A 12,869-nucleotide genomic window follows, 5' to 3' on the forward strand; every position below is an offset into this window, starting at 1 on the left:
CACGCTCCGGGACAGCCGGGACAGCTGTTGCCTTCCGCTCTGTACCCTGAGAGCCCAGCACAGTGCCCGCCGCACTGCGGGACCTTGAGAGGTGTGCCATGTGGGAGAGGCGCGGAGGAGAGCAGCCCTTGAGCCGCCCTGGCCCGCACAGCTCCCTACAGTGACAGAGGTGGTCTGATCTGTGCTGTCCCAGCCGTATGCCAGCGTCGCAGGACTGCATTCCTAGCCGTCCGGGGAAACGGAGACCGCGCATGTGGCTGGCATCCACCACACTGGACAGCGCAGGCTCAGGTTTTCCTCTGGCCACTCTCCTGGGCTTCAGCCGGTCTCCCCCGCCTCCACCAGCCTCTCCCTCGTAGGCACGGGGGAAAGAGACGAAAGGCAACTTCGGGGTCAGCAGGGTTTTGGTGCAGCCCAGAGGGAAGGGTTAGACAAACTGACTTAGCATAGTCCTCAGGTGAGCCTTGGGATTCTAGGACACGGAACGACAACCCGAACACACAAAACAGAAGTGATTTATTAGGTCACAGAATCTCGGGTCTGACTCTGAGTAAAAAGAACACTTAGGAAAGGAGAAGGGGCAGCAGCAGGGCTCCAGTCATTGCGTGGCCCCCCCCACCTCCAGCGAGGTACAGAGTGATAGCCAACGGCTGAGCTCACTGGTAGTCCCCCGTGAGCTCCGCTCTCCTGCTCTGGGGAGGGACCCCACTGGGGGCTGTTCAAGGGCAGCAGGCCATGCTCATTTGCAGGGTCACCACCCTGGCCTTGGGTCTGTGTCAGGGCAGGCGGCTGGCAGCGGCAGGTCCAGGTGGGGGTCCCAGAGAACTTGGGATTTCTCATCTCCTCCATCTGTGCAGAAGGGGAGGGAACAGCATGGGGATCCCATCTTGGGAAAGGGAGGCTGCCATATAGTCCCAGGAGTCTACGACGGGGGAGAGCTTGTGGTTCACTCAATCATCAAGAGCCTGGCTACCATCTCTGCTCTAACTACCCAAACTCAGGTACACCCACTGCCTGCCCCGGCCAAGACCTCATCCCAGGGCCTGGCTGCTCGGATGTCCACTGGGGGCATCTAATGGCAAACAACAACTATTCTCTACAAGTACACACGCTTCAGCTTCCCAAGTGTGTTCACCTCCCATCTTGGAACGTCCCGTCTACCAAGGCTTGGTAACTCCCAGGAGGCAGGTGAACCACACTAAGACTTCGCAGTGAAAAGCCAGAGCCAGGGCGCCTGGGTGGCTCAGATGGTTAAGTGTCTGCCTTCGGCTCAGGTCATGATCCCAGGGTCCTGGGATCGAGTCCCGCATCGGGCTCCCTGCTCCTTGGGAGCCTGCTTCTCCCTCTGCCTCTCTCTCTCTCTCTCTCTCTGTCTGTCTGTCTCTCATGAATAAATAAATTAAAAAAAAAATCTTAAAAAAAAAAAAAAAAAAAGCCAGAGCCAGGACTGGAACTGAGAACTATACTGCCTCTTGCTGGAGGGCCCCTGGGCTTGCCCCCTGGAGAGCACCGTCAGGATCTCCCATAATCCCTGTAATTCCGCAGCCCTCCCTTTTAACCACCAAGAGAACCTGATGCCACACAGTCTTCGGCCCCTGGAGAGCCCTTAGAATTCTCCACCCGAAGGGAAAGATGCAGAGTGACCGACTTAATGGCAGGAGAGCCAAGCACACACTCACATCCGGAGGCATTTGTCCTTGCCACCACTTGCCACCCTCTGGCCATCTGGACTCCAGTCGACAGCATACACCTAACCCGAGGTGGGGGTTGGGGGAGGCACGTCAGTGAGGAGGGTGGGGGGGGCAGGAGGGCCAGGCTTCAAGCCCACCGCCCACCCCACCTCTGCTCACAAGGGTCCAGCCATACCTCATCTGCATGGCCTGGCAGGTCCGCAGCCAGCTTCTGCGCCTTCACATCCCACACCTTCAGCGTGCTGTCGCTGCTGCCGCTGACCAGGAGCCGGCTATCGGCTGACCACGCGATCTGGTACACAGCAGCCACATGGCCACGCAGGGAAGCCAGGTACCTGGGCCAGGAAAAGGTGATGATGGGCATTAGGTCTTCAAACATGTCGGAAGGGGGCCCCTGCGCCCACAGCAGTGGTTCTCAACCTTAGCTGCCCATGAGAATTACCGGGGAACGTTTACAAAACCTCACTGCCTAGCCCCTACCCCAGTGTGATCATTACTAAGGTCATAACGATTTTATAAAACTTTTCCAAATGAGCTGCTTCTAGAATGCCTCTTGCCAGGCCTCTGTACCTGGACAACTTTGCATGACATAGAATCCAACGGAGCCACCTGCTTAGCCCATCTTGTCTGATACCCCCCCTAGCACAAGTTGCCTGCTGGCAGGTGGCATGGAGTAAGGGGGCCAGGCCCACCTGGAACTTTCAGAGCAATACAGATGAGCTATGTCTATTTGGACAAGATTAGGCCTCTCTGGGACCCCGCTTCCTGTCTTGAAAAACAAGGGCTGCCATGTGGCCCCAGCAAGGGTCTCCCTCATCCCTGTTCTCTTCTTGCCCATGCCCCTGTCTCTCCTATGACCTCATTAACCTCAAGCCCACGGTGCCTCATTACACCAGTGCTTCTCAGACTTTAATGGGAGCGGAACCACCTGGCGACCTTATGCAAATGCAGATTCTGATTCACAAGGTCAGGGTGGGGCCCAAGGTTCTGCATTGCTATCGAGCTCCCAGATGCGGCTGCAGCTGCCGGTGTGTGGACCACGCTTTTAGGAGGGCCAGGAAATAATTAGACCTCAAACCTACACTTGGGCCACATGCCTGGCCGTCTTAAGATCATTTCTCTCCTTTGACATGAAAGGAGCTAGCATTTCAGTGCCCATTTATTGCCAGTCCTAAATATACCATCTCATTTAACCTTGGAAACGAAGCTGAGAGGTAGGGTCTGCATATTACAAAAGAGGAAACAAAGGCTCAGAAAGTCTAGATGCTTGCGAAGGCCACACAGCCAGGAAGTGAAAGAGCCAAGCTCCTTCCAGAGGACTAGGGCCCTTCCTCTCCATGCCCTCACTCACCTGCCCGTCCTGCCGTCCCACAGTTTGACAGACTTATCGAAGGAGGCACTGGCGACAATGCGGGAGTCAGGGGAGAAGAGCACCTGGTTGATGAGGGCCTGGTGTCCCGTCATCCGTGCAAGGGGCTTCTTGTCCTCTGCTGGGGACCACAGGAATAAGGTGAAGTCGTCTGAGCCAGACACCAGCCTCTCTGGGCCCTGGCCCTAGGAGAGGCAGAAAGCACACCGTGTTGGACGTGGCCTCAAACAGGAAAGCCCGACCTTGGCAGCAAACACACCACTGATTACCCCACACCAGCACAAAGGCCAGCGCTAGGAGAAATGAGGCCTGGCCAGCTACCAACTCACACGGGATCCCTGGCAAGTCACTGCCCCCAAAACGAAGCTTTATGCACATGGAATGGTTTCAATCACTGTACACAATTACAAGAAAAAGCAAGGTACAGAATAGTGTGTTAAAAAAGGGAAGGATTGGGGCGCCTGGATGGTTCAGTTGGATAAGTGTCCGACTCTTGATTTCGGCTCAGGTCATGATCTCAGGGTCGTAGAATCAAGCCCTGAGATGGGTCTGTGCTGGGCGTGGAGCCTGCTGAAGATTCTCTCTCTCCTCTGCAAACCACCCCCTTCCCTCTCTCTCTCAAAAGAAAAAAGGATTTTGTATGTGGGTTTGTATGCATGTGTAAGTATGAAGTCTCTGGAAGGAAACACGGGATACTAGCAGCACAGGATACTTCCAGAAGGAATGGAAGGGCACAGAGATGGGAGACTTTTTCACTACCTACTTTTTTGTGTTCTTTGATCCTTGGACCCCATAAATGTGTTTGTTTTTTTTTTTTAAAGATTTTGTTTATTTATTTGAGAGAGAGAATGAGAGATAGAGAGCACGAGAGGGGAGAGGGTCAGAGGGAGAAGCAGACTCCCTGCTGAGCAGGGAGCCCGATGCGGGACTCGATCCCGGGACTCCAGGATCATGACCTGAGCCGAAGGCAGTCGCTTAACCAACTGAGCCACCCAGGCGCCCAATGTTTTTTTTTTTTAAAGATTTATTCATTTATTTATGAGAGAGCATGAGAGGGGGGAAGGTCAGAGGGAGAAGCAGACCCCCCGCTGAGCAGGGAGCCGATGAGGGACTCGATCCCAGGACTCCAGGATCATGACCTGAGCTGAAGGCAGTCGCTTAACCGACTGAGCCAGGTGCCCTTAAATGTGTTACTTTAAATAAAGTTAAAAAGAGGGACACTTGAGGGGCGCCTAGGTGGCTCAGTCATTAAGTGTCTGCCTTCAGCTCAGGTCATGATCCCGGGGTCCTGGGATCGAGCCCCTCATTGGGCTCCCTGCTCAGCAGGAAGCCTGTTTCTCCCTCCCCCACTCCCCCTGCTTGTGTTCCTTCTCTTGCTGTGTCTCTGTCAAATAAATAAATAAAATCTTTAAAAAAAAAAAAAAGAGGGACACTTGAGTGGCTGAGTTGGTTGAGTGTCCCACTCTCGGTTTCAGCTCAGGTCATGACCTTGGGGTTGTCAGATCAAGCCCCGTGTCAGGCTCCATGTTCAGCAAGGAGACTACTTGAGATTCTCTCTCTCCCTCTCTGCCCCTTCCCCTGCTCATGCTTGCACTCTCTCTCTCTCTCTCAAATAAATCTTAAAAAAAAAAAAGAGAAAATGCAATAAATAGATAAGCAAATAAATGAAACAAAATGATTAAAACGATCCCTATGTGTTAAGATTTTAGGAGTGTAAACTAGGATTATCACGAAAAACTTTCTGGAAAAGGAAAGGGGGGAGGGACCTGGGTATCTGCAGTGTTTCAGGGACCAGTGGGGGACGAGTACAGAGCTGGGCATGCTGGTAGCTGGCTCATACTCACCCGCACCAGGTTGTATCGCCTCAGAGCCCCATCCTTCAGCTCCTGCACTGTGGCCAGGTACCGGAGGGGAGAGGAGGAGATGAGGTGACCGATTAGAAAATCCCACGCCAACAGCAAACACCCCGGCCCAGGTCCAAATCTCGCACATTAAGCCAGAGAAGTGGCTCCTTCCCGCCCACTCACAGGACCCTTGGAGGTCTTGGGCGTTAACCGAGGCCTCGGCAGGCTCAAAGGCGCCTGTACGCAGGGCGTAGTCAGTGCTGAGTGCCATGGTATTCACCCAATGGCCGTGGCCTTGCAGAGTCCGGCACAGCACACCCTAGGGCAGAGGAAGTCAGGTCAGACACACTCCCGCCCCACTCTCCACCCTAGGGAACCAGTACCCCCAGGTTAGCCCCAGAAGACAGTGATGCGGGACTCAGAATCAGGACCCTCATTCATTGTGATCTTAATCGAATCACCCCTCTGGGCTCAAGTCTCTCCTCATGTCTGAGATGAGTGTACTGGGCCAGATCATGGTTTCTGAAAGCATGTTTCATGGGAAGGAAGTGAAGTATGTGGGAATACATGGGCTCCAGTCAAGTAACTCCGGGGTACAGCAGGTTCCATAAAGCTAACAGGCTTCCTAGAGCAGGAACGTCTGGCCCGTGCTAATGTACACTGGAACCTCCACTATCATGCAGCACCAACCACAGGACCCACCATTCCCGAAGTGCCTCCCTGACCTGGACCTCAGGACCCACCGGCCAACCTGCCTTCTAGCCCCAGCATCCCATGGCCTGAGATGCCCCCAGGCTTGGGTTCTGGACCCTCCCGGCTCTTACATCATGAGCCCTCCAGACTTTGATGGTGCGGTCCTGGGAGGCAGAGTAGAGAAGCCCGTCCCCTCCCCACCGGAGACAGGTGACTGACTGCGTGTGCCCGGTGAGGATGCGCTCACAGCGGCCTGCAGTTGTATCCCAGACCCGCACGCTGCCATCCTTGGAGCTGCTGGCCACATAGCGGCACGCCGGGTTCCTGCAGAGGGGGACATGTGACCTCACTTCTGACCTGGCAATGCCCACAGCACGTCCCCATGTTCAGCTCGAGGGCCAGGGACAATGATGCGAAGGCTTCCTGACCCCAAGATCAAGCTGCATTGCAAGGCAGCTCTCAGGCCCCATGATGAGCAGCCCCCTCTCAAGCAGCAACCACACGCTTGGAAGACTTGCCCCACTGCCTGCCATACCATTCCTGTTGGTCGGGCTGGCCATCTCGCCCCCTCAGCAGGGGAGAGGACAGTTTTGAGCCCCTAGCTCCTCATTCCCACCCCCAGCTCCGTCAGTATCACTTACGCGTGGAGGGGCTCCCAGCTCAGGCCCGTGATCCACCTGCTGTGGCCAGCCAGGGCCCTGCCCACCTGCTTCCCTGTGCTTGGGTCCCACAGGAGAATCTGAAGGACAGAGGCTTACTCAATAACCCTCCCCGAACTGTCCCTGGGCCACTGCAGGTCACCGCCCACTGGCCCCAACCCATCATTCCCTAAGACCCCAGAACCTGATCTGACCCAACTCCTAGGAAGGGAGCCCAGAGTCCCTGCCTAGTTACCCTGACCACCACCTACCTGGCCATTCTTGCAGCCTGAGGCCAGCTTCTTGCCATCTGGGGACCAGGATATGCTAAGCACCCAGTGTCTGTGTCCTAGGAAAGCAGGGGAGGGAGAAAGGAGGGAGCACATCTGTCTTTATTCCCAGTGCCTAGCAGTGCCTGGCACTTCTCAACTAGTCCCTGAATAAATGAGCAGTCGAACCAAAGGAGAGATGAGGCTTTCTAGGCAAAGGGAGACTCTACCCCAAGTGCTAAAGCCATGCATCCTGCTGCATAGATAATACTTCCACTTTCTAATAATTCCTCACACGATACATGGTATGAAGTGTTTGCACACGTCATCCCTTATAATTCTCATGATAGCTCTAAAGTATGGAGCAGGAACGATTCCCCCAATTTTTCAGATGATAAAACTGAAGCTTGCGGGGCACGCCCTACATACACGAGATCACCCGGCCGGAAGCATCAGCACCAGCTGGGAGCTTGACATGCAAATTCTCAGGCCGCATCTCAGAACTAAGGAGACCAAAACTCTAGGGGTGGGGCCCAGCAATCTGTATGTTAACCAAGCCTCCCAGGTGATTCTGATGCATGGTCAAGTGCTCAAGTTTGAGAACCACTGTGGTAGAGGCTGGATGTAAGTCAGGTTCTCCTTGCTACCAGCTGTCAGCACAACCCACAACCCACACTTAACTCTCTGGTCCAGTTTGTATGTAGCCTGCTCAAAGGTGCGGTCTCAACCTAGAAACAGGCCGCTGCTAACTGGCCATGAAGGGGCTGAATCAGCTCTGAACCTCCTCAGGAACTAAAGGGCCTGAGTAAATGATTGCGCATCCGCCACTGGGTTAAGTCCCCCTACAGAGCTAAGTGAGTACTGACCCTGGCATGTGAAATGCGGTGTCTCGGTGCTGAGATCCCAGAAGCGCACAGTAGTGTCTCCGGAGCCACTGGCCAGGTACCTGGGGAAGAAGAGAGGCCACCTGACCTCTGCAGTGGGGCCAAGGGGTCGGGCCTACACCAGAACACTGCACATGTGCGTTTCTGCCGCCTGTTCAACTGTCTTCTGGGCATAGAATCTGGGGCTGGACTTTTCTCTCTCCTCTGAGAAGGAGAAATGTAACACTGATCCCATCTGGGAGAAGAACCCCAGGCGGCCATTTCTCTCCTCTTCCTTTTCTAAAAGGAACGGCCACAGCTATAACCAGGTTTGAAGCTGCTCATTAGCCTCGTTATGATTGCAAAAAGCAAAGAAACTCAGTTTCACAGATGATGAATTAAATCACAAAGTGACTTGTCCGGGTCACCCAGCTAGGGAGCTCGCAGCTCAGCTCTCCTGAGATCAAGTCCAGGAAGGATTCTTCCAAGGTGGGTGTCCTTCAAGACCAAACCCCACCGGGGATGTCCCTAACCTGCAATTTGTGCCCAGAGCTCAGGTCTATGATAGGCAGCCTGAGGTCCTATTGATTGTAACTTGGGGTACCCTCCCCACCCCAGCAAGAGGCTGCACTCCCACACTCCACTCCACGATTCTGCAGCTGTCCTTACTTTCCCGTGGGGCTGAAAGCCACAGAAATGACCGCCTCGCTGTGACCTTCCAAAGAGCTAGTGCAGCGGGTCACAGCACGGACCCTGAAGATGGCCTGTGGCTGGTAGATGATGTCAAGGACCTTCTCTGTCTCCACGGCCTGGGACTCCAGCGTCTTCCCCAGTGACGAGATGATCTCGGCATCATGGACATAGAAAGCCAGTGGCAAGGGATCCTCCTGGAGGGCAATGGCAAAGAGCAACTCCTCCATCAAAGGACAGGCAGGAACACTCCCCACTGAGCTGTGGGCAGGTGAAGCTTTATTCTTTTCAGCCACTGTTTGGGATACCACCCACCATGCCCACTGAGCAAGGCCTTTTTTATCCTCAAAGAGTAACTGCAGGACACTTACATAGTACTTTAAAATCCTTTATCTGCATCTCACAACAACCCTGGGAGGTAGGCATCAATACTCCCACTTGACAGATGAGAAAACTGAGGCTCAGAGCAGCTACAAGTAATTAGCCCAATGTCTTATTGCTAATGACTAATTTAAGTGCTTCAGAAAAAAAATTAAAGTCCTGAATTAGTGTTCATATACAGAATTATGCAGTGTTTTCTAAACCACCACACCATGCCCTACGATGTATAAGCAGCATCGAAAAAACTGGTTGAAAATGCAGACTCTGGGGGCACCTGGGTGGCTCAGTCGGTGAAGCATCCGCCTTCGGCTCAGGTCATGATCCCGGGGTCCTGGGATGGAGCCCCACCTCAGGCTCTCTGCTCAGCGGGGAGCCTGCTTCTCCCTCTGCCCCCCTCCCTGCTTGTGTGCTCTTTCTCTCAAATAAATATAAATAAAATCTAAAAGAAAAAGAAGAAAGAAAGGAAGGGGAAGGGAAGGGAAAGAAAAGGAAAGGAAAGGAAAGAAGAAAAGAAAAGAAAAAATGCAGACTCGGCTTCACTCCCAGAGTCTTGGTGTAGTAAATCTGGGGTGGGGTCCAGGTACTGTGTTTTTAAGCCCCAGCATTTTGATAAACACTGGCTTAGAAGAGCAAGGGTTTTGAATCTGACATTCGGGAGTTCCAATTCCAAATCTACCACCTACTGCGTAGCACCGTACAAATCACTGAATGCCTCTGGGCCGCCCTGTAAGATGGGGATATTAACGGGGAGCTGTGTCGAGGAATTTGACGATGCATCCAATGCGTTCAAAATGCGGTCTCTTTCCCCAGATGGACCCTGATGGCGCGCAAAGCGCTGTCACTGATTAGATCTCCTGACTCTCCCCCGAAGTAGGTGGCCCTGCCACGGACGAGGCGCCAGGGTGGTTCACCCACTGTCGCTGAGCAGTGGGACCCCCGAACCCCAGACCTTGGGTCTCCCGATGCCCTGCGGGCCAGACCAGGGCAGGGCCGCCCGCCCGGGCCGCCGCTCACCTGGGCCAGCAGCGCGTTGCACACGAGCTGCAGCTTGTCCGGGGTGATGTCCACGGGCACGTCGAACGGGGAGCCCAGCAGCTGCCCGCCCTCATCCTGGAACTGCACCAGCAGCCGCTGCACGTCGCGCGCCGCCGCCTCATCCTGCGCGCACAAGCGCGTCGGGGGGTCAGCCACGCCGCCCGGCCGGAAAGCCCCCACTGCCGCCTCCCTCTGGCCTCGGGGACCCCGGACCCGAGTGCCCACGCCCGCACTCACGCACACCCACCGCCGCCGCCGCCGCCGCCATCCCGCGTCCACACGTGGAGGAGAAAGACTCTGGCGGGACGGAGCGCCGCCCCCGGGGTCGGGCGGCGCGGCAGGCCGCGACATCGCCCCCTGGTGTGGCGGAGGGGAAGTGTCACGCCGTGCGCGGCCCGGCGTGGCGGCGGGCGCCATCTGGTACCTCCCTCCACAGCCTCCCGTTGGACAGGTGGCCGTCGCCCCATTCAGTCCCTCCCAGTGCAGTGCGGGATACGAACGGCCTTTGGTCTCTGTAGAACAGGGATTCTTGCCCCACTTCATAGATGGGGAAATCGAGGCTCTGAGCGGTTTATTGATTTTCCCCAAACTCAAGAGACAGGAAATGGCGGAAGACTGAATTGGCTTGGCAGCAGCAACCTTGCAGGGGCGGCTTACAAAACCAGAGCCTGTTCGCTTGAAGGCGGAAATTACTATTTTTTAAAATGGATCAAATCAGTTCATAATTCTTGAGTGCAAAAGCAAAAAGTGTCTACAGTTTTCAACACTGTAAAGCAATAGCAACTATGATGGGAATGATAGCAACGTGTTAGGCGTTGTTCCAAGTGCTTTACCCATGTAACTCATTTAATCCTCACAAAAACCCTTCTGGCCCCACATTACAGATGAGGAGCTGAGGCAGAGACCAGCTAACATGGGGGCTCTTACCAGAAACCTGGGATCTCCCTTGGAGCTCTGCCCACATCCCAGGGGTCTCAAGCTCTGTCAATCTGGCCTCCTTAACCTGTCCCAAATCTCTCCCCATCTCCTCTCTCACACTCTGGCCTGAGTCACTGTGATTGCATACAACAGCCTCTTCACTCGCCTCCCTGTTTCCACTCTTGCATCTTCCTGAGCATCCTCCACACTGCAACCAGGGTGATGTTTTCAAACCAAAGATCTGGTGGGTCACTGTCCACCCTAAAACCCTACAGTGGCTCCCATTATAAGCAGGACAAAGGTCAAACTCCTTATGATGCTCCACTCAGCCTTACTTACCTGTCCAGCCACTCCTCTCTCTTTAAGATCGAATTCTTCTGGCTTTTTCTTAGTTCTTCCAAGGCATGACCCTTCTTGCATCAGTGCCTTTGTACTTGCAGATTTCTCTGTCTGGAACTCTTATGGGTTGAATTGTATCCCCCCCCCCCCAAATTCGTGAGCTGAAGCCCTAACCCCCAGGGTCGCTGTATTTGGAGATAGAGCCTATATGGGAGTAATAAAGGCTAAATGAGGGCATAAGAGTGGAGCCCTAGTCCGATAGGATTGGTGTCCCTATAAGAGATATCTCTTATATCTCTCCCGCTCTGTCTCTTTCCCCCTCTCTCTCTGCCCCACGCCTCCTCCTCACACAGAAAAGAGGCTATGTGAAGACAGTGAAAATGTGGCCATCTACAAGCCAGGAAGAGAAGCCTCACCAGAAACCAATGTTGATGGCACCTTGATCTTAAACTTCTAGACTCCAGAACTGTGAACAAATATGCTTATTTTTCAAAAATTTCACTTATTCCAGCCATTCTGCCTGTGGTGTTTTCTTACAGCAGCCCACGCAGACGAAGACAGGAACAATTCCTCATTCTTCAGGTCTTGCCTGAAATATGCATGCATTCATTCAGCAAATGTCTCTGCCAGACATTGTTCTAGGAACGCTTCATGTATTAACTCATGTAATCATTTACTCAGGAAACCTTCTCTGAAACAATGCTATGTTTCCCCATTATATGTTTTTTCAAAATATCCTGGTGTTCTTTGTATTTAGAAATCACAGATCCATGGAATGATTTCATCCATTCATCCAATGAATATTGTTGAGCCCTTGTGTAAGCACTTTGATAGCCGCTCGAAATATGTAAGTGAACACAATAGACACAAATTCTTGTCCTCACAAGTGGTCTTGGCTTCCACTGTCATTCACACTTCCTGGCACATAGTAGATGCTTAAGAATTGGTTGGGGTGTGAATTACTGAATCAGGATTTTTTTTTTGTATTGTTTTGTTTTCTAAGATTTTATTTATTTATTTGACACAGAGAGAAAGAGAGAGAGCGCACACAAGCAGGGGGAGTGGCAGGCAGAGGGAGAGGGAGAAGCAGGCTCCCCGCTGAGCAGGGAACCCGAAGTGGGGCTTGATCCCAGGACCCAAGCCAAAGGCAGATGCTTAACCAACTGAGCCACCCGGGTGCCCCTGAATCGGGATTTGAATCTAAGATCCTTTGGACCTTAAAGTCAGAGAACTTGAGTTTTCTGCCAGTGGCAGGATCCTTTATCACCTGACTTCGTTGCTACAGAGAGCTTGCCCCGTAAAGGGGCTCAGGGTTTAGGACACCACGATGGCAGGGAATCCCTCCCTACATTCATTCATGTATTTATTCAGCCAATAAACATGCATCAGACAAATATGCATCAGGGCTGAGCCTTGGGTCCAGAGGCGTAGTAGAACTTGTCCAAGTCATAGCTGTGTCCAAGGTTACAGAGCGAGGAACAGAATCCAGTGTGGGTGACCCACCTATGCTTTTTCTTCAGTGCACTTCTCTGCCCTGGTCGGGTAGGTTTGAGGATATATGCGGGGAGGGGCCAAAATGGCAGTAAGTGAAGCAAAGCATGAGCATGGAGACACTATTCATTCCTCCATTCATTCATTGAGGAGACCCGCATTGGGCACTGACTCTGCCAGGCTCTGTGCCAGGCTGAGGGGTTGGGGGGGTGACAGCCAAACTGTATGAGATGCTGTCCTTTGTTCTTGCCCCCTGGGAGGGAGCTCATGACCCAGGTTTGGAGACACTGGAAGGCGAAAGAGTTCTGAGTCCATGTAGGAATAGACTCAAATTTGTCTCAGGAGCCCTCAGTCAGATGGGGAGAAACAGGTCCTGCCCCAGGGGAGACCTGCTCTGGTGGTGAAAACAGTTTTTGTCCCAGGAAGACCCCCTTCCGAGACTCAGCTTGCCAGGAGAGTTCCCAGGTGGATTGGGGGCAGGGTTACAGTCCTTGGGCTCAGGGAATTCCTAGACTGACCCAGCTCTCGCCCAAGGAGAAGACCGTAGTCTAGTGGGGGATATGCAGAGCCCATCGTCCGGGAGCTCCCAGTGTGATGGGAGAGGTAGACTGAATGCATCCACTCCATACAGATGGTGGATGCAGGAGA

General features: G+C 53.5%; 1 protein-coding gene across 5 annotated transcripts; it reads right to left on the reverse strand.

The window, feature by feature from the left end:
- Positions 1 to 505: 505 nt before the first annotated feature.
- Positions 506 to 9,770, reverse strand: NLE1 (notchless homolog 1). 5 transcript variants are annotated; one of them, XM_027624438.1, is made up of 13 exons: positions 9,721 to 9,770; positions 9,453 to 9,596; positions 8,037 to 8,254; positions 7,371 to 7,450; positions 6,508 to 6,584; positions 6,239 to 6,336; positions 5,729 to 5,921; positions 5,088 to 5,223; positions 4,905 to 4,951; positions 3,043 to 3,245; positions 1,867 to 2,026; positions 1,680 to 1,750; positions 506 to 849 (listed from the first exon to the last, which is right to left on the reverse strand). In XM_027624438.1, the coding sequence occupies exons 1-13, from the start codon at positions 9,739 to 9,741 to the stop codon at positions 837 to 839; spliced, it is 1,461 nt and encodes a 486-aa protein (XP_027480239.1). In that variant the 5' UTR covers positions 9,742 to 9,770; the 3' UTR covers positions 506 to 836. The 5 variants fall into 5 exon arrangements, with proteins under 5 accessions (XP_027480239.1, XP_027480238.1, XP_027480237.1 ...); XM_027624437.1 differs by having other exon boundaries at positions 9,715 to 9,757; XM_027624436.1 differs by having other exon boundaries at positions 3,043 to 3,181; positions 4,905 to 5,223.
- Between the last annotated feature and the right edge of the window lie 3,099 nt (positions 9,771 to 12,869).

The sequence above is a fragment of the Zalophus californianus genome, chromosome 16 (assembly GCF_009762305.2).
Source record: "Zalophus californianus isolate mZalCal1 chromosome 16, mZalCal1.pri.v2, whole genome shotgun sequence".
Taxonomy (NCBI): domain Eukaryota; kingdom Metazoa; phylum Chordata; class Mammalia; order Carnivora; family Otariidae; genus Zalophus; species Zalophus californianus.

Bases quoted from the DNA above. Each gene is read 5' to 3' on its own strand.
- NLE1 (XM_027624434.1), bottom strand. From the start codon at position 9,741: ATGGCGGCGGCGGCGGCGGCGGTGGGT. The intron at 5,922-6,238 runs GTAAGTGATACT...CCCCCTCTGCAG, and splicing joins AGCTGGGAGCCCCTCCACGC to GAACCCGGCGTGCCGCTATG. The intron at 1,751-1,866 runs GTATGGCTGGAC...ACCTCGGGTTAG, and splicing joins TGCCAGGCCATGCAGATGAG to GTGTATGCTGTCGACTGGAG.